The sequence below is a fragment of the Coffea arabica genome, chromosome 1e (assembly GCF_036785885.1).
Source record: "Coffea arabica cultivar ET-39 chromosome 1e, Coffea Arabica ET-39 HiFi, whole genome shotgun sequence".
Taxonomy (NCBI): domain Eukaryota; kingdom Viridiplantae; phylum Streptophyta; class Magnoliopsida; order Gentianales; family Rubiaceae; genus Coffea; species Coffea arabica.
In genome coordinates, this window is record NC_092311.1 from 45,416,264 (window position 1) to 45,435,563 (window position 19,300).

At 34.9% G+C, this 19,300-nt stretch overlaps 2 protein-coding genes and 1 long non-coding RNA gene across 3 annotated transcripts; 2 read left to right on the forward strand and 1 right to left on the reverse strand.

The window, feature by feature from the left end:
* The first annotated feature begins 896 nt into the window (after positions 1–896).
* Positions 897–1,646, forward strand: LOC113706465 (stress-response A/B barrel domain-containing protein At5g22580-like). The gene is made up of 2 exons (XM_027228372.2): positions 897–1,047; positions 1,230–1,646. The coding sequence occupies exons 1-2, from the start codon at positions 929–931 to the stop codon at positions 1,426–1,428; spliced, it is 318 nt and encodes a 105-aa protein (XP_027084173.1). The 5' UTR covers positions 897–928; the 3' UTR covers positions 1,429–1,646.
* A 756-nt stretch (positions 1,647–2,402) lies between these two features.
* Positions 2,403–4,947, forward strand: LOC113706450 (uncharacterized). Its single transcript, XR_011817805.1, has 3 exons — positions 2,403–3,379; positions 3,475–3,579; positions 4,521–4,947. It is a non-coding gene; the product is annotated as an uncharacterized lncRNA (long non-coding RNA).
* Positions 4,948–8,939: 3,992 nt separating this feature from the next.
* On the reverse strand, positions 8,940–12,677 carry LOC113706473 (uncharacterized). Its single transcript, XM_027228382.2, has 2 exons — positions 11,174–12,677; positions 8,940–9,481 (listed from the first exon to the last, which is right to left on the reverse strand). Exon 1 carries the CDS (start codon positions 12,080–12,082, stop codon positions 11,180–11,182), a length of 903 nt encoding a protein of 300 aa, XP_027084183.1. The 5' UTR covers positions 12,083–12,677; the 3' UTR covers positions 8,940–9,481; positions 11,174–11,179.
* Between the last annotated feature and the right edge of the window lie 6,623 nt (positions 12,678–19,300).

Consider the following 19,300-nt stretch of genomic DNA (forward strand, 5'->3'; position numbering starts at 1 on the left):
AGATTCCAAAGCCTTTAAGGTTTACTTCGCCTACATTCAAGATTTGGGGTGTGTAAGAATGCTAAAGAGATTTATAGTTGTTGATCTGTGAAAAAGAAATTAAGTGCCTCGTACCATAATCTTATGTTGGAGAGCTTAGTGCGTTGGCCAATTGCAATTAGACTATACCATTGCTCATTCTATTGAGTTATGACTTGAGAACTCAAAACAAGTAATTCCCAACAATAATTGCATTGCTTTTAGCAGATTCTACATGATTAACGACTAATAGGGCCAGGTTTCTCCATGACCACATGTTATCTTTCAAATTGAGAGAGATGGTCGATCAATGGCACTGTGCTGCCTTGCCCAAAAGTGGTGTTATCTCACTAGTCTATCAAACTTTCAATTATGTGTTCCATTTTTCAAGCATTGCACGTGGGTGAGGACAGGGAAGAAAACTCCAGCAATGAACAATCAAGCAAAGTTGGTTCAAAGATTTTTTGTAGAGAAAAGAAGCAACCAAAAAGTTTACTAGGATGAAAAGAAAAGTTTCAGCTCAATTTCATCCACAAAAAGATAAAAGGTGCAGTGACGATGTTTACTGTTGGAAACGAGTCATTTCCAGAACAGAAAGACCAAGAAGAATGGCATCAATTCAGGACCCCATTCGTGTGAGAAACACTAGTGTCAGACAATTCAACCATTTGTGTGAAATACAAGGCTTCCTTGAAAAATTGTTTTGTGGGTCTGAGTCCAATAGCAACTTTACCTTTCCATATTTCGGATTGCAGATATTGTCTTGTAAAGTTGAGTCTGACATTCATGGTACAACAGTTAATTTCACACATGCGCCTGTTGTTGAGGTTGACACCTAAAAAGATTTTTCCTTTCGAGTATAAATTGAGGCCTTTCTTGTTAGCCACTTGCTTCATTCGGACTGTTGGCAATGGCTGAATATAATCATTTGGCGGTGGTTAAGTTCAAGGAGGGTGTGGTGGTGGAAGATGTCTTGAAAGGGTTGGAGAAACTTGTTTCTGAGATTGAATCTGTCAAGTCGTTTGTTTGGTAAGTGATCATAACTCTAATTCCTCATTTTTTGTGAATTTTTGTTCTGACCAATATGATAACTGGCATAGCAAACTTGAGATTCCTGGCTAGGACAATACAATGCCATCATTGCAAGTAATTTTTTAACAGGGACAGAAAATTCTTGCAACTTCTGTAAGATGAGAATCTATCTTTTACAGGGGACAAGACATTGAAAGTCAGGAGATGCTTAGACAAGGATTTACTCATGCTTTCTTGATGACATTTGGCTGCAAGGAAGACCTCACTGCTTTCGTTGGCCATCCTAATCATGTTGAGTTCTCATCTACATTTTCTACAGTAATTGAAAAGGTTTTGCTCCTTGATTTCCCTGTTGTTACTGTTAAAGCTCCAGCTTGACCAACAAGATCGCTGCACAATGACAAAAATTATTGTATGACTTTGTAATGTAATATTATACTCTTCCAGCAGTGTGTTTGGGAGGGGATGTTTCAGAATTTCTGCATTTCCTTGAGTTTTGTGTATTTGGGTTATTATGTGTCATATATTGGTGTTGTATTGATTGACAGATCGTCATCCAGCCTTTTATCTTGTATATCAGAATGATCTCTTGTGCCTCTCTCAGTTCAAAAAATAATGCTGCATGACACTATTATGACTAATTTTCCAATATGGTAACACTAATACTACTACTATTATGACTAATAATGGTATAATAAAGAACTGCAGAAAGATTTGACTTTGTGCCCCGCCTATATAATATCATGACTAATACACTATTATGACTAATAATGGTATAATACAGCACTGCAGAAAGATTTGACTATGTGCCCCCCAAATATATCCCTTTTCAGAAGGTCCCAGTTAATGAAATCTGTCTGCCACTTTAAGACCTGCCTCAACAACTAATAATGCAGGTTATGAACCCCCTAAAGCTCTGCTTGTTGGGCTGAAATTGAATTATATTATCTAGACAAGGCCTTTATCTAAAGGGACATTCGTCTAATAACAAATCTAGTAAGACGGTGGATTACAAAATCTCAAATTAAAGAAGGCTGTGGTGTAACTAACTGTGTGTTAGTTCACACCATGCTATATCTAAATTGCTGTCAAAATCATAGGAAAGGTTTTTTTCCAACAAGATAATGCAACACAGATAATGGTTAAGTGGTCTCTGTGGAAAAAGGAATGTTTGCAGGATTTAAAGAGTTCACATGCCAAAAAACCAGAAAAAGAAAGGATATTCGGATAAGAATGATTATGTATCCTTTCCTTTTGTTCTTTGTTTCTATCCTTGCTAAATAAATATAGCAAAAGGTAGTAATAAATTATAGGCAGAGCATAACATTGATCAAATAAGTATGTTCGGATAAGAATGATTATGTATCCTTTCCTTTTCTTCTTTGTTTCTATCCTCGCTATATAAAAAGGTTCTTGTTGCGGAATCTAGCAAAAGATAATAACAAAGTGTAGGCAGAGCATAAGCTTTGATCAAAAGTTGAAAAGTGGATTCTTTGTTCTGTAACCTCCTTTTAATCTTTTTAGCTTTCTTCATCTTATCAAAACAGCGGTGCTCTTTCTAACGTTTCTCCAGAGTTGAAGCCGGAATTCCAAGCCAATATCAGAAAGGAAATGCAGATTTTGAAGAAAGTCCATCTTCTTCAAGCCCTCCTTTTACTCAACATTTCCTTTCCCACTTCCGTATCTCAAGAAACAACAATCAGCAATTGTGGAAAGATAAGGATCCAAAGTCCTTTCTTTCTTCATAATTCCACATATTTGTCCCCTTTAAATCACATGCTTCTTTGCAAAGCTCAGAAATTGTACTTCAGAACTTCACTAGGTCTTTTCCAGGTTTCTTCAATTGATTATGAGACTAAACTGCTGACCATTTCACACAGTTCTTGTTCTTCCGCCTCTCACTTCATATCTCCTACAAGTCTATCAGCAGGATTTCCTCATCCCCCTCAGCCTAACTCCTTAGTTCTTTACAACTGCTTAAGCCAAAAGAACTCAGCATCTCCATATATGAGCAATTGCACTAGTTTACCTGCCTTGGGAGGTTCTTGTTCAAAACTTCGCCAACAAGAGCTTAGAAAAGGGATCTCTTCTTGTTTTGTGGTTCAGGACGTAAGGAAACTGGACGGGGACTTTCATCCCAAACAAATGAACTGCACACATTACAGAAGAATGTATAGAAATGCATCAGTGGATGACAATAGCTATGGATTTGAATTGGGGACAAGAATTTCTTTTGATGTTCATGTCCCTAACCCATGTGACGAGTGCAAAAAGCCAGATGGAAATTGTGGAGTTGGATTAAGATGTATCTGCCACGCCAGAGAATGCAGTACGCAGCATCCTTTCCTTGACAATTTTCAATTTTTCCCGTCAATTCTTAATCTTATTGCATTGTTCGATTGTTTTCCTGTGGTGGTGCTGCAGAGGATAAGGTGGTTTCAGTTGGTGTAGTCTTGAACCCTTTTGGCAGTGTGCTCTTCTCATTTGTTTGCTTCGTTATAATGATGGACCTCTTCAACAGTCCTTGAGGTAGCATTCTATGAAACATGAACCTCTTCTGCTTATAATGTGTGTTTAAATTCTTCTTTTATTGGCTATTTTCATAATCGCTGCAACATTTCCCACACAGGTTGTTTGACGGGATATTTATCACAAACACAAGGCCATTTCATTGTTGTTTTTTCATAAAAAAATAAGATTAATCTGGGCTACAAAATAATATTTTGGAGGGATTGAATTGGCTAGGGCAATTGCAGCCTCAATTATTAACAACCCTGATATTCAACTTTCCACCCTTCTGTCCACCCTGTTCAGAACTCTATAATTCCCCTTTGTCGCCTCTGCTCAGAACTTTATTCCTTCTCCATGTGCATGCATCCCAAGTTATATCACTATGCTCTCGACTGATGGATTCCTTCTGTAGTCAGCTACATGGTACTTTTAAGTCACCTATATGGATATGTACAATCCATACTGTAACCGTTGTTCCATTGTCAAAATAATACAGGATTCAAGAGCATTGGATACCTTTTTTACAAATTCTCAAGTGGAACAATCTACCATAAAAACATGGCATGAGTAAATGTAAATATCTAACGTCTCAAATACTAACTACTGAGGACTGAAGAACCACCAAGTGTAAAACCGTGAGTTGATCTGCTCCCAAATTTTCTATATGTAATGCTCCTTTGACAAAGTAATTCAGAAAGAGAGCATGTTTGCATGAGAGGTCCGTAGTTCTAAAAAATTAATTATTCAACTTAATTGTAACTTCAGCTTCTTACTTGAGTCGATTCTAATCTGAATATGGGCCAGGAATAGTTAATAACTTGCGGATGGTTTCTATTTGTGAGTTGGGACATGTTACTCCATCACTGCTGCAAGTTTTTGTTGCAATCGCATAGTATGAGCCATGTAATTTCTTGATTATACAGCACTATCCATAGTTTCTGACTTCTTGATACCGACAGAATTGGTCATTATACAGCCTTGATTGCGGAAGCTCTCAGGTGGTTCTTCATCCAAGGGCTTGAGCACTGCTCCTGATTCAATGTCTTCTTCAGGAGACTTGTATCCTCCTCCTGCATCAGCCTCAGGTGGCCTAGAAAATACATTATATTACAGAAAAAGAAAGAATGTAAAACTGAGTGTAGTCAGAATGGTTATGAGCAGAAAGTGGATTGCTGAGATCATGGAATTCCGTACTCTAGAAATCAAGTGATTTCAGCACCAACTAAAAGGATCTTCAGCTTTCTGTTTGAAGAGAACAACAATTTCCTGGTGCAATTTGCTTGTGAATAATGTTGTGTACTATAAAATATATGGTAGTATGAGAGGGCAAGGAAAACTGGAAGTGCTTGTACTTAATTTTGTTTCACTGAAGAAAAATTGAAGAAAGAGTGTATACATATATATATATATATATCATGAGTACCAAAGCAACAAAATACCAAGAAAAGGATTAGAAAGTGAATGAAGTTTGGACGTGAAAATAATCAAGAAACAAAACACGCTATTGTTTACTAGTATCCGAAGCCTATTTATAAGTAGACAAGAAATGGTTGGACGCTCCCCTCATAAATTGAGGTGGTCTTAATAGACAATAATGTGTCAAATACGTCGATTTCTATCGACTTTTTTCTTTTGTTAAAGTAGCAAGGCAACATGTACAAATTGCTCATCGACAAGTTAGTGTTAACTTAGACGACTTGTACTGAATTATGTGCAATTTGAAATGGAAAATTATGATTTTGTCTTTTTTTTTTTTTGGAAAAAGAAAAAAAGGAAGAAGAGCCAGACAGTGGTAGCCAAGACCTTTTTGGATCCGTGCAGAATTTTAAAAAATAAAAACAGTACTATTTTTTCTACAAATCCAACAAATAAAAATTGTCCCACCCACCCCGCTTTAACTTTTTCATTTTGCTTTTCGTGAAAGTCATTCTATACTCAAATTTTATATACGTAACGTGGATTTAGATTCGTTAATATATACACGGCTAGTATATACGGAAAAGATTTACCGTTTTTCAAGAGTTGGAAATTACTACTTTGCTTTGCTAAAATATCGAATCTAATGGGGGATGGATGGGCTTGAGGTGATGGGGTTCGACGATAACTCCATTTTGGATCTAACATAGGTTATGAACTTATGATGATGGGTGTTGGAAACACCTTGTATTGTAGATGCCAATACTCTTCATCCAGTTGAATTGGGCCAGAACCCATGCTGGGCGTAGCAATAAGGAAATTCCTTGACCTGTTTACCCAAATCATAGTTTGTAGAAACTCCTATTATACTCGTTTATTAAATCTAAGCATAATTCCAAAAAATTTTGATATTGCATACAATTTTCAAGCACCCTAAATAATATTTGTACTTTCTGATGGAAAAATGCATAAAACACGTAATAAACTTTTTCCTTATTAAATTTCACAATTGTACTTCAATTTAGAATAAATTTTAAAATTTCTATTAAGATAAATATGTTTTTTAAGTGTTATGAAAAAAAAGGAGACTCTTATTGGCCTTTTTCATATAGATTCGTATAATATCAACAATTTGATGTGAAATTATAACTAATCTTATATCTCATGTATAAGAATATGAGTCAAACTGATGCTAATATAGCACAACGTCTGAAAATCATAGTAAATGAACTTTCATTTGGAGTTTCATAAATTTTAAACATATTTTTATTATTTACATATGTATTCTTAGAGCGTAATTTATTGAACTTGTATTTTTTAGACTAACTTTTAATCAATCTTTTGAGAAAAAACTTGTATAATATGTGTACAACAATAGTATTTTTGCATTGCACTCTAGCCTATTTTACTAACTACAGTCCTAACTTCTCCACACAAAAAAAATAAATAAATAAACCTTAGTAACAAGAATTAAGAATTGTCCTTATAAAAAATTAATAGCGTTTTAACTATTAGTGGAACTTGTGTTTGAACTTAAAGTCCAGGTTTGACAACAATTCGTCTAGTCAAACTATCCAACCAATGATATAGTTATATTATTAAAAAATATAGTTATGCATTATTTAGAATAACTTTAATTGTATTTCTTTGTCTAAAAAAATAAATAATACTAATTTTATGTATGATCACTTTTTTTGAGTAAAATATTATATATATTTAATAATATTAAATATATTTATATTTGTATTTATTTATTTTTATAATTATATATGTGTTCATGAGCATTCAAATAGTTCGCGAACAGATTCGTATTCAGTTCGATTATTAAACGAGACTAATATTGTGTTGGAATTCGATTCATTTAATAAGCGTTCGAACTTTAACGAGCCAAACATGAACATGTTCACAATAATTTGATTTATTAAAAGCTTTGTTCTTTTTTTTTTTTTTTTTTTTTGTCGAAACGATAGGATTCCTATAACCTAAACTAGCCTATTCTAGGGGGGAGGGGGAGGGGACTCGATGTGAGTAGAAACTCCATCGAAGATGGCCAAAGAAGACCGTCACAAATTGTGACAAATTTTTGAGGGAGGCAGGATTCGAACCCAGAACCTCTTTGCATCACCAAACCTTAGAAGGCTTGGGATGACCACTGGACCAAAGGCCCAATGGCTATTAAAAGCTTTGTTCAATACTACCAAATAAAAGTATGCCATATTCAACTTTGTCAGACCCATGAATTTTGAATTAACATGAATATCATGTCAAATCGTTCATATATTCTCCTGATGAACTTTCATTGGTTTATGTAAACTTACTGCAAACTTTCATAGCTGGGATGCAACCTTCTTGATGGTAACTATGTCAAGTGCCAGCAAATTTGAGCTCGAATTAAGGATGCAGACCCGTTTTGCAGTTCTGGGCTATTTAGAGTTTTAGACCAACCATAATGAGAATTGCTATTTGGTGGTTTACAATATTAATTGTGATTGAGACAAATTGTTTGGGTGGACTGCTGGATAATTGGATTCATTGCCGAAAAATGCAAGAGATTTTTTTTTTTTTTTTTTTTTTTTTTTGGGATTGGTTGCATATGGTGGGTACTATACTATGCACCATGACCGTCTTTCTGGTTTAGGATTTAGGTTCAAAGTTGGTAGCCTATTTTTTTTCCCCCGAAAGAGAGTTGGCAGCCTATTTGAACCAATAGATGTGTGTATACCTGGATGCATTTATTCTCTCCCACAAGAAAAAAGAAAAACAAAAAAGAAAAGTTGAAATTGAAGAAACAAGTCACAAGCCATAACTCATAACTAACATCTCGAATAAGAAGCATGTAATTTAAGTGCTTGCTTTCTCTTTTTCTTTTTTCTTTTTTTTTTTAATTATTAAGATTTGATCCAAAAGTTCTGATTTCTTGGATCTCAACCTTAACCGTCAAACAGTTAGTTTAACGCGGGATGACATTCTTACTTTCTAGATGTTTAAACTAATCATGAATTTTCTCTTTATTGACAATCAAGATTGGACTAATATTCCATTAACGATTATCATATTGTTACTTCAAAGTTCAAAGTACAGCCATTGAAAACTTTGACAACTTCTGTTTTTCATTACGAATATGAGAAAGATATTTTCTGGAACATCCATCCGTCTCACAAGATTTGTTTAGTGTGTCTTACCCTTTCGCGTGATTGACGGGTTATTGTACGGGTGAGATTTACTCAATGCACACTTTCGAATAGCAATTTCGGATCCCTTATCAACAATAGAGACTTGTGCTAATAAAAATGCTTTGGCAGTCCAATGACTTTCTTGGCCATTGACCCGAGTAGTTGAAGACTCGAGACTCTCAGTTCTTAGTCTTTTATGCGAATTAAAACTTCTAATCTAAGAATTTAAAGAATTAAGTCGCTCTTAGACATTTTTTCACTTGAACAATAACTTTGACCAGGGCAAGATTGTAACCTTCCTTCAACGATGATAATCTAAAATAGGTCATAAGAATTCAATGTTACGAACCACAACAGATGCATCGTTGAATGGGGGGATATAATTGATGTCTCGTATCGAACCAAAAACCAAATAAACTCGACTAGATTTGGGGTGTTCATCGGATCTAATGCGTCGGATTTAAACTTTTAAAATAAAATCTTAAATCTAGTTAATCTCGTTTGATTTTCATTGGAGTCGACTGGAACGTCAATTGTCTGGTGCAGTTGCTCTAAGTCGAGAAGTTCTTAAAGGCGTGCTAAGGTCCAAAGAATTCATGGCGCTCCGATCTCCACGCGTGGAGTGGAGTGGGGAAGAAAGAAAAGCTACAATAAACTAATAATAATGATTACAAGATGGTTTTTAATGCGTGCAAGTATGTGCCACATGCATCATCAATACCTCAATTTAATACATCACAATATTGACCAGCTCAAGCAGTAAAGAGTAGACGCCATGTGAGGTAATGATAGGTCAAGTAAAGACAATTTCATTCATAAATTTTGAAGTAAAAAATAATCAGTATAATTTGTTAGGGTAAAAAAAAAAAATAACTGAGCAAACAGCAGCGTCCTTTTCCATTCAGTGATCAAACTAGAATATGGAGCAACAAATTTGTGCTGGGATAGCGTCCTTAACTTGGCTTAGATGGCCTTTCTCCTTCGTCCCCTAAAATTAGTGCAGTTTTATTGTTCAGGAAAGGGACATCGACCCACCATTCTTGCAAACTTCAATAGCTTCTGCTGCTAATCCTGGACCAGAACTCATCTTAGCTGATGCTCCAAGGCACCATCTGGCTTCTGCGTTCTTGCCATAACGGCACCGGAACAATCCAGTTGTAACAACAACGTACCGTATACCTTTTTACAGGGTTGTACATCGTGCAATCATTTGTTCAAGAAGCACAGAAATGTCAGACCAAATCCACTTTAGCCAGGAGACAGTTTGTGGAGTACAATTCAGACATTTTGATCATCATTTGGGTGTCCTCTTGTTCTAGTTGGGCCGTCTCCTAACATAAGTTAGAGTAGGAATAGGAGTTGCCGGTTGAAAAAAAAAAAAAAGGATAAAATACCAAAAAAAATTTCCTGTGATTTGACAAATATTCAATTTAACTCCCTCTGATTTGAAAACCTACACTATAACTCCCTATAATTTTGACTAAATTGAAAATTGGACAGAAAGTATCAAATCTAATGGTTGTGTGTAAAATATCAATATTGCCCCTCCTATACGTGAGATGCTTTCCATTCAATTTTCAATTTAATCGAAATCGTAGGGAGTCATAATGTAATTTTTCAAACCAGAGGGAGTTAAATAGAACATTCAACAAACCATAGGGAATTCATTTATATAAGGGCAATATTGACATTTCACGTATAACCGTTAAATTAGATGCTTTCTGTCCAATTTCAATTTAATTGAAACCACATGGAGTTATAGTGTAGGTTTTCAAACTAGAGGGAGTTAAATTGAACATTTAGTAAACTACAAGGAGTTTTTGGATATTTTAATAAATAAAAAAAAGTAGTTTATGTATGAAGTACCATTGCACATAAACGTTTTACAAGTACAATTCAAAAAAAATTAAAATATTTTTTTGACGCTAAACATATTAAAATCAAATAAAATCCCAAACAATATGAATTGTTTGTCATAACGTGAGTGAAGTGCCAGGAGAAATGACAAAACATATATACACATATTGCAATTGAGAAAGTACAAAGATAAGTTGATGTGCCCAATAAATGCCTCCAAACTGCACCATGGGTTTCTGATTCAAGCTTTAGAATAGCTGCTTATAAGAAACAAGGCAAAAAGGGTCCCCAAGATTGTGGTCCATGGATTGGGATTGTCATGAATCATGACAACTAGGCATTTGTTAAGTGCATGCAAAGAAATTGAGGATGGTCACATTCCATTCTACTAAAAGAAAAAGAACAAGAAGATGGGGTTTATGTGTCATCCATCTCATTGTTGCATTGCATACCCATGTCAATCATTTAGTTTGCAACAATTTGATTGCCTTGTTTTCAAAAGGAAAATGAAACATTTTCAGACTAGCAAGAGGAAATGATACTAGTACTAGTCTTCTTTATGTAGTCACAGTGAAAGAGAGAGCATATTTTGTCTTGGTATTGTTCTTGTGTGAAAAGTAAGAAGAAGTTAAAGTCATTACTCAAAAAATGTGCTTCATGCTGCTTTTAAACTAATCAGTTATAGCTTTTCTCTAAACTTTTTGCTTCCTTGAAGCTTTATACCTACATGTCCCAGGGCACACTGATCTTGCATACAAATGTATCAAACTCAAAACCCCCAGAAAAACACCAAGAAATCACATATTCATGGAATCTGTAACCTTCAAAACCTAATTTTCATCTGCATTTTTTCTTTTTATGTATTATTTCCTTTTCTGCAGCAGTAATCATTCCTTGAATCTAGTATTAATGTAACAGAAGCAAAAAATAAAATAAAATAAAACAATGGGATGTCAAAATCAATGATCTGAAATATTGGTATATTACTGCATCTAGCAATTTACAAGTAGAAAGCGTGATCATTCAACAAGATTCTTCACTTATCATCAAGTAATTGTAAGTTTACCAAGATCCAAAGAATGAGATTTCTACTCCCTTCACGAGTAAAAAAAAAAAAGGAAAGGAAAAAAAATATAAAAACAGAAAAGGGAGAAAATCAGGAATACCACGTGTTATGGGCACCTACAAGCATAGATCAACAATGAGAAATCAACTTTATCTTGATCCTTCTGCACAAGTTTTTCCTCCAACCACAATCTACTATCCATCCCACTTCTTGTTCTGAACATGAAAACAGCATATCCGGAAGCCGGATTGAAGAACCAGTCATGAACATCCCACATGAGATCAACCAATAAACCATCAAGAAATATGGTCTGATTTCCTCTGAAATTCCACTGCAGCCTCTTAACTCGAGTTACCATCTTTTTATCAATGCAAACTGATAAAACTGGATGCTTTAACCCTTCATTTTCACCACTGCACCTTATCAGAATATCATGACAAGTGCCTGTATCACAAAATTGAGCCTTGGTTGAATACAGGGTATTGCCAGAGAAGTGCTCTTGCCTTGAAACTAGCGAAGATTTAGCAACCGGGGTGGCGCTTTTCAGCTTTTTCGAAGATGCTTCTTCAGCCATATCACCAAGAATTAAGCAAAGTTGTGAATCAACCGTGACCAGAACATAATATCCATCAATCGGTTCAGGGCCTGTATTGTACCTGGCTGCAGAGAGATCCCAAAAGACTTCAACTTTGTAATCATTGAATTCACAACATTTACTGCCTTTCTTCTTCCTGAACAACCGAGAATTCGTATTGAGCTTGAAAGAATTGGATGGATCATCACCAAAGTGTATGCTCAGGCCTTGAGAAGCAGAGTTCTTTGACCATGCAACTCTGATGACTAATTGATTCTGATTAGAAAGAATGGTTTTGTATAAACAAGTCACCGCATTCTGGACTGAAGGGATCAAATTTTGAGAGATGCAAGAAGTATTTGCATAACTAGAACAAGAAGCGCTATCAGAAACTTGTACAGCATATTCACTGAAACAAGAGGCAAAGTCTCTCATTGTAATAAACAGAAAAAAAAAGGTCAGATTTTCTTGCTTCAGCGAGGAAAATCTTATGGTACTGAGAAGAAAGAAGAGGATTGAATTGATGTCCAAAGACAAAAGGGTTTCTCAAGAATTATTCGAAAGAGGAAACCTGAGAGGAAGTTCAATGAGAGGAGAGGAGAGGAGAGGAAAGGGCAAAGAAATCCAGCTTCCTGACAGGCCCATATTTATGTGTATTAAATATGATTCGGTCACCTTAAAAATTGCATCTAACAAATAAGGAAAGACCGAAAGAGCAGAACATTGAGACAGAAACTCTTGAACTTTCCATTTTTTTACTGTTTCTTGCCAGTTCATGTGACATACGCAAAAACTTAACAAGAAAATTTAAGGAATAAACACACACGCACATACACAGACTTATTAACTAACAAAGGATAAAGGTGGACCAAGAACAAGAATCATTTTACCATCTTGTTATTTGGGGCTCACAATTGAGCATAAACTGCTAACATAGTATGAAATTTGATGGGGTTTGAGCTAATTCTTGGTGCTGTGATTTGTGGAAAAAACGGCTTGTTAGGACAGAGGCGTGAATTGGTAAACCAAGTGTAACAGTCAAATAAAGGAACTAATTGCTGATTCATATTGGTAGGGAAAGGTTATGGGCTTTGGGATCATTTCGATTGAGGAATTACTGACCCCACGAATTTAAACCGGTCTGTTGACCCACCAACTCCTACTTCCAACACTTCTATGATTAAAAGCAAAGGAATAACGTGAGTTTCTACTTTCTTGGCAATCCCTCTATTTTCTTTTTTTTTTTTTTTTTTTTGAGGGATTCTTGGCAATCCCTTTGATCCCAGCTTCTTTATATTAGCAATAATAACAGTAATGAATAATTTTTGTCAATTGATGGATTCCCTGATGTTTTTCTAACACTTTTTTTAAGCATTAGGAATTAATATTAAATGACAGTCGAAAGTAGGAATGTTTTTTTTTTCTTTTTTTGAAAGTAGGAATGTTCAATCTCATTATGAATTGAAACCCTATGACAGATTAAGGTATGGTATTATTCCATTGGTCCCTTCCTTGGACTCCCTTAGGCTGTCAATCCCTTGGCCTCTTTCTGTCCTGATGTGGCACCAATCTATCATCCATTTTCTGAATAAAAAACATAATTTACAATTTGAAACGAACAACTTAGATTGAATTTATTTGATGCGATTCGATTTGGGTCATTAACTCTTTTTTCTTATATAAGAAAAATCAAAGATTTTATTATTGAAATCGCTAAAAATCGTCTAGCACAATTTGCTTAACAAAATTCAAAGTGGAATTCCACAGAGATTTGGGCCATAACCTTACTCTTCATAATTACACAAATTCATGATCCTCTTCTTCTCGCTCTCAGTTATTAAGTCGCCTCGAAGGCTAGAACATGAAAATTGATTCTGGGCTGTAAAGTTTTACATTGGAGCATTAAGTAGTGTTTAGCAGTGGTTGTTTGTCCAAAGATGAAATTCAATTCCCATTACTTAAATCTTTTTTTATCATTGAAACAATAAAAAGTGCTGTAACTCAAGTTTCGCTAGAATTTGTAAATTTTCGAAAAGCATGCACTACAGCACTGGTATGTATTAACAACCAGTGCTGAAATAGGGAACAAAAATATTAAAGAAAGAAAAGCTGAAAGGTATCTTCATAATGTACTTAAATGATTAGAAAGGAAGGGGTAATATGATAAGGTTTAAAGTTGCATGGAGTTTTGAAAAAGTCGAAGCTAGGCAAATCAAAAGCTCCAAGAAAGCTGAAAAGTATGAATCAAAAGAGAAAAAGGAAGAAACACCCAATCCACATTGCTCTAAACTCTGGATATATGCATGCATTTTTAAGATCATCTTTGTGAAAGTGCCAGAGATGATTACATCTTAATGATGCCTCCCTTTCCACCAAAAAAAAAGATTACGAAGGGTTTCTCCAAGTGTCATAAATGGGAAAAGGAGAATCCACAACAGAGCCATATAAGAACTCAATTCTTTCCAGCATTATTACTTGTGATGGTGGGTTCAGATGATCTTTTTTTTTTTGGTCGAAGGGTTCATATGATCAGAGGCAGTGCTTTTGGGGTATGGACCCCAAATGGTCAGTTCCATGGTCATGTCTCCTCATTATGGCAAATTAGTACAATGTACAAAACTACTTGAGATGCCAAAGAAACCAAATCCGGTTAAAGGAACAAGTTGTTGAAACTTCTTTGTTCCGCTGCATCAATCTGGCTTTAATTTCTGGTTGCCATGAATGTTGTGTTGGTAGGACTTAGGAGTAGACAGGGTCCCAGATGGAGCTTATCTTTTCAATTTTATTTTTATTTTTCTATCATGCTCCATGATTTCTTGTTTTATGTTGCTTCATCACTCAGTTAGCCGTAATATATCTATATATATATATATAGTGATCCGAAATTTTTTATGATATTTTACTTCTAAATTAATTTCAGCTTAGAATATGCTAAAATATGATAGCCAAACATTGCTTGAGTTTAGTTAGAATTTTGCCTAACTTCAAAGGCCATTTGGTTTGTTGAGCCAACTCACAATTCAATGGGAACATGATCCTAAACTTACTCCACCAACTGAATAAACTACCCTTAATTATGTTGGTGATCCATATGTAGATTTTTGCAAGATTAGTTTATCACACGGTTATAATCTTTAGGATATTTATTTTTCTAAGACTGTGGTAGAGGTAAGAATTAATTTACAAATACTTGGCGAATGGAGACAAAGTACTAGCATGGGAATTGCCAAAATCTTTTAAGAAAATGGAAATCGTGATAAAATATAAGCATAACAAGGTCAAACATCCAACTCGTACTCCATCCTCCCACACTCCCTCAAACCCTCCTCTCCAAAAAACAAAAAATTAAGGACAAAAAATAATTTCAATAGTCTCAATTTTTAACTTCATGGTCTTCCACTTAAAAAAGAGAGAGAGAGAGAAAAAGAAGAAAAAAAAAATCTTCTATCTGCCATTGAATTTTGACCAATTAGTAGTGAACGTAGTACCGGTCAAGTTTAAAAGTATAGTAATTGCAATGATTAAGTTAAAGACGCACCAAGTTTAAATTTCATCAGATTCTTCTTCGCACGTTAGTTAAAGACGCACCAAGATTATGTTGACATCTTATTCCACAGTGAAAGATTTGGACCGTCATCTCAAGACCCAAAGCTCAACAAAATCATTATACCCAATTTATTTACTTGGATTTCGAATAGGGCGACATATAACTGAAATTCTTGACTACTGGAATTTTATGCCCTATTCTTGGTGGAGAGCATGGATTATTCGTTTAGCCCTATTAGGTCTTTAAGTTTATCATATGTTACACGTTCAAAAGTCAGCCGCCAAGCACCTAAAATCTCAGAACGTGAGGGCCATAATTGAAGCTTGAAGAGACTAAAGTAAAGAATCCAATTTCTGGTCAGGAAAAATTCTTCTGTGTTGGCCCTTTAGAGGATATCGAGAAGTTCTTGCTCAGTCCAAGGTACTGCATGCATGCTAATCAATCTTCTCATTGAAGTTACTACTACTTTGCAAAAAAATTAAGGAAGAAAGCAAGAAAGTATTTATCTAGTTCTAGCAGACAGACTCGTGTTACATGTGTTATTGAGCATGTTGAGTGACAATTAATCTCTTTTTTTTTTACTGCATAGAAGGTTGCAAATGCAAATGATTCACTTGGCTCTTGCATTAACTTTTGAGGCCAATGAAATGAATGTATCTAATGAGGAAAAGCACACGAGTTAGCTCTATGGATATGTTGTATCATATATAGATCATTGAGGTGGTAATATATATAGATTGTTTTGGCCTTTTTCTGATTATAAATGATGGAAAACTGCTGGAAATCAGGCTGTTCAAGTGGAGGAGGAAAAGAGACATTGCTGTTAAGCTGTCTTAGTTACTTTTTCTACTCAACTACCAATTAAGAAAACATGGAGCAAATTAATGATTAATTAAGAAAATAATATATAGTAGCATAACTTGTGTTTATATATATATATTTTTTTTTTGTCAACACAGGGGTGTCCGGGTCAAGACCCGAAGGCGGCCCGACTAATCCCCTGCGCCTGTAGTACAGCGCCACCCCAACCGCACCCAGGCGTTAGGTGAGGTTCGATCCCACGACCTTGCGAGTGGTTTTCCAGCTGCAGACCGGGTGATCTAACCCCGGGCTCATAACTTGTGTTTATATGAGTATGAAAAAGACAAGATTCACGTTAATTATAGGTAGTTGTCAGAGTGTTCACATATGTTTGAGAAAATGTCAACTAATTCCAAACTTCCAATCATACTTTATTTCACTGACAATTCTTGTCATTGTCTTCTGACCTGCTAACTAATAATCTAATCACGTTGTTTCAATCTTTCTGATGGGAAAAGGAGGAGGGGGGAAAAAGTGGCAAGCAATTACAAATAGTACATCGTCTAAATATAATGTCTAGGAATTAGCTTGTAATCCTATCCAACAGTTGGAAGATAATTTTGAAATTTCTTATATTTTTTAGATCCATTGCGTACGTTCTGTAATTTCTAATACATATTTAACCTGTTATTAGTGCAGTGATGATTATCGAATTATACTAGACAATTTCAGCTATTTTTTTAATGAAATTTGCTGTGTGTGTAAAGTGTAAACACACACACAAGCTAATCCCTACGTAACAGTTACAATTTGAGTGTTGGTGTTAATTAATGAATTTGCAAAGTCAGAAGCCCTCAACAATACAGCAAACCTTGATGCTTCATTAGCTCCCTTGCTTCTTGGAAACTGTCTGCCACTGGCTTTCCTGTCTTTCTGCTTGATTGTGAAAGCTACTTGCAAATACCTTTGATCCTTTATTTTCGGCCAAAATTAATTTGCTCCAGTCTTCTAAACATCGACTTCGTCCATTTGCTCCCTTATTTATTGAACTACAGATGTATCCAGTAGGATTAATTTTTATTTTTAGTGCTTCTTCAATTGACATTTTGGCCTGGCAATAATATATACATTGACAAACCTATGAATGGTACTAGAGCTTTTAAGTTAGATCTTTTCTGGAAACAGTTATGATTTCTGTCCTCTTCAGAACCATTTTCTTAGTTAATTGTTTTGAAACACAAGAACATCATAGAATATGTGACCAGCTGAAGGATCAAATTATATATGTTCACAAAATCCACGAAGAATCATTTACTTTTTTTGAGTCAACGAGCGTGGGAATATTTGCATAGTTCAGCAAATCCAGCAGAATGTGAATATTCAGCTCACTATAAAACGTCCGTGGGATTAATAATTATTATTAATTTCTGTAGATTAAATATCTTTAATGGGAGCCTTGTAGGTTAGGAATTGGACCAGAGCCAAAGGGTTGGTACCTGAGAAAGACGATAACATATGAGATGATCCTCAATTACAAGTAAGTAATTCTCTTTAGATTTCAATGTTTTTCTTTTATTTCTGTGGTAATTGACAACAAAATTTTGGTTAACCACCAGATAAGTTTTTCTCTTTTTTTTTTTTAATTTCTACCTATTTATTCCTTGCAAAGAAGAAATGTATGATCTGCCATTTGGCACGAGACATCTAAGCCTACAACATTTAAAAAAAAAAAAAAAAAAGTTCTACTTTGAGTTACCATATTTCCTTTAAAAATTTTTACATTTTTCGTGAACACATTTCTGAATCACTTTTTAACCTCACATATATCGAATCATTATAGTATTTTTTTTAAATAAAAACTTTGAAAAAAAGAAGCAATCCAAACGAACTCTTAAGCCAACTACTGATAATCAGAAGTGGTCCTTCACTACTAAAGACATGGCAGCATCAACGCATGCTTGAAATTCTACTGTTAGACATTGCATGCTTTCTTTATCTGTCAAATGTCAACTTCTGCATTTGCCTTGAGAGCCATTCCCATCCCATCGGTCCACCCTTATCTTTCTGTTTTTCATGTTTTTCAACTTTTTTAGGTCAAAGTCCCGTACTTCTTATGATTAATGTTGCTCATGTTTTACTAGCTACATGGAACCATTATGTAAATAACTTTTCTTTTCTTCCTTTTTTTTTTTCTTTTCTTGCTTCGGTATTTTGTAGCCAGAGGGCATAAATATACGAACTATAAAACCTTGACATGATCATCCACCTCCTAAATTATGTATATGTTAACGTGACATTAAATTTTAAGACAAACAATTTAACATTTTACGTGCAAAATAACACTAGACTCGAGTATCTCAATCTATTCAACAACTTATGTGAAGTTTAAACCAGAATTTGATGCCCTTTGGACAACACCAAGAATTGTTTATCGTCTTTGAAGACTTTTGAAATCTTATTTATTCTTTGGGCATAAGAATATGAAATTGAAAAATGAAGGGTTAAATACAATTGACTTGCTACTGTTTCAGCGAGTTGCTCCTTGCTTTTGGTTTTAAAGAACTATCTTTCGACTCACTTGATTTGATTTAAAAGATCATTGAAATTGTAAGCTCCAAAAATACTATGCGTCCTGCAAATGGCATTACCAGTCACTATTACTAGGAGTTAAACCAAAAAAGAATTGTTATTTTCTGCACCATTTTTTTAAGCAATTTTTTGCACCAATTTAGCTAGTAAACCAGACTTAAACGAAATTGTTTGAGCCCATTTAATTAATTTCACATCGTCAAAAATTAACGTTGCTTTCTGTAATTAAACTCCTAAACGTTCCTATTCATTGACAGGCACTAATCAACATTTTTTTTTAATCCAACTCATGGATATGGAAACTAGCTGCTAAAACCCTACAAAAATTATGGCTAAATTGTTTAAATGGCAGATGGTCTGTGTGTAAGTGATCCAAAAGTCAATACATGCAGGTAATACTGCACTATCGGATCTTATAACATCTGAACTCTTATCTTTTCTTGAGTTTAAAAGGTTGATTTTCAGTTTGCCTAGTTGATTACGCCACGTAGCTTTAGGCTCCAATGTCTTAGTCATGATAATACTCCCTTAATTATGGTCATTGTTACATCAAACATGTCAAGGCAAACCATTAGCAGCCTTGCATAATTTTCTCTTGTTTACTGAGTTTATGGCCACTGTCGGATGTCATGATCTTCTGGAGACTTGCCAAATCTTAATCCACTGCATTCCTCAAGACTTTATCTAAACTGTTGTCCTAATGGCAACTTGAAACG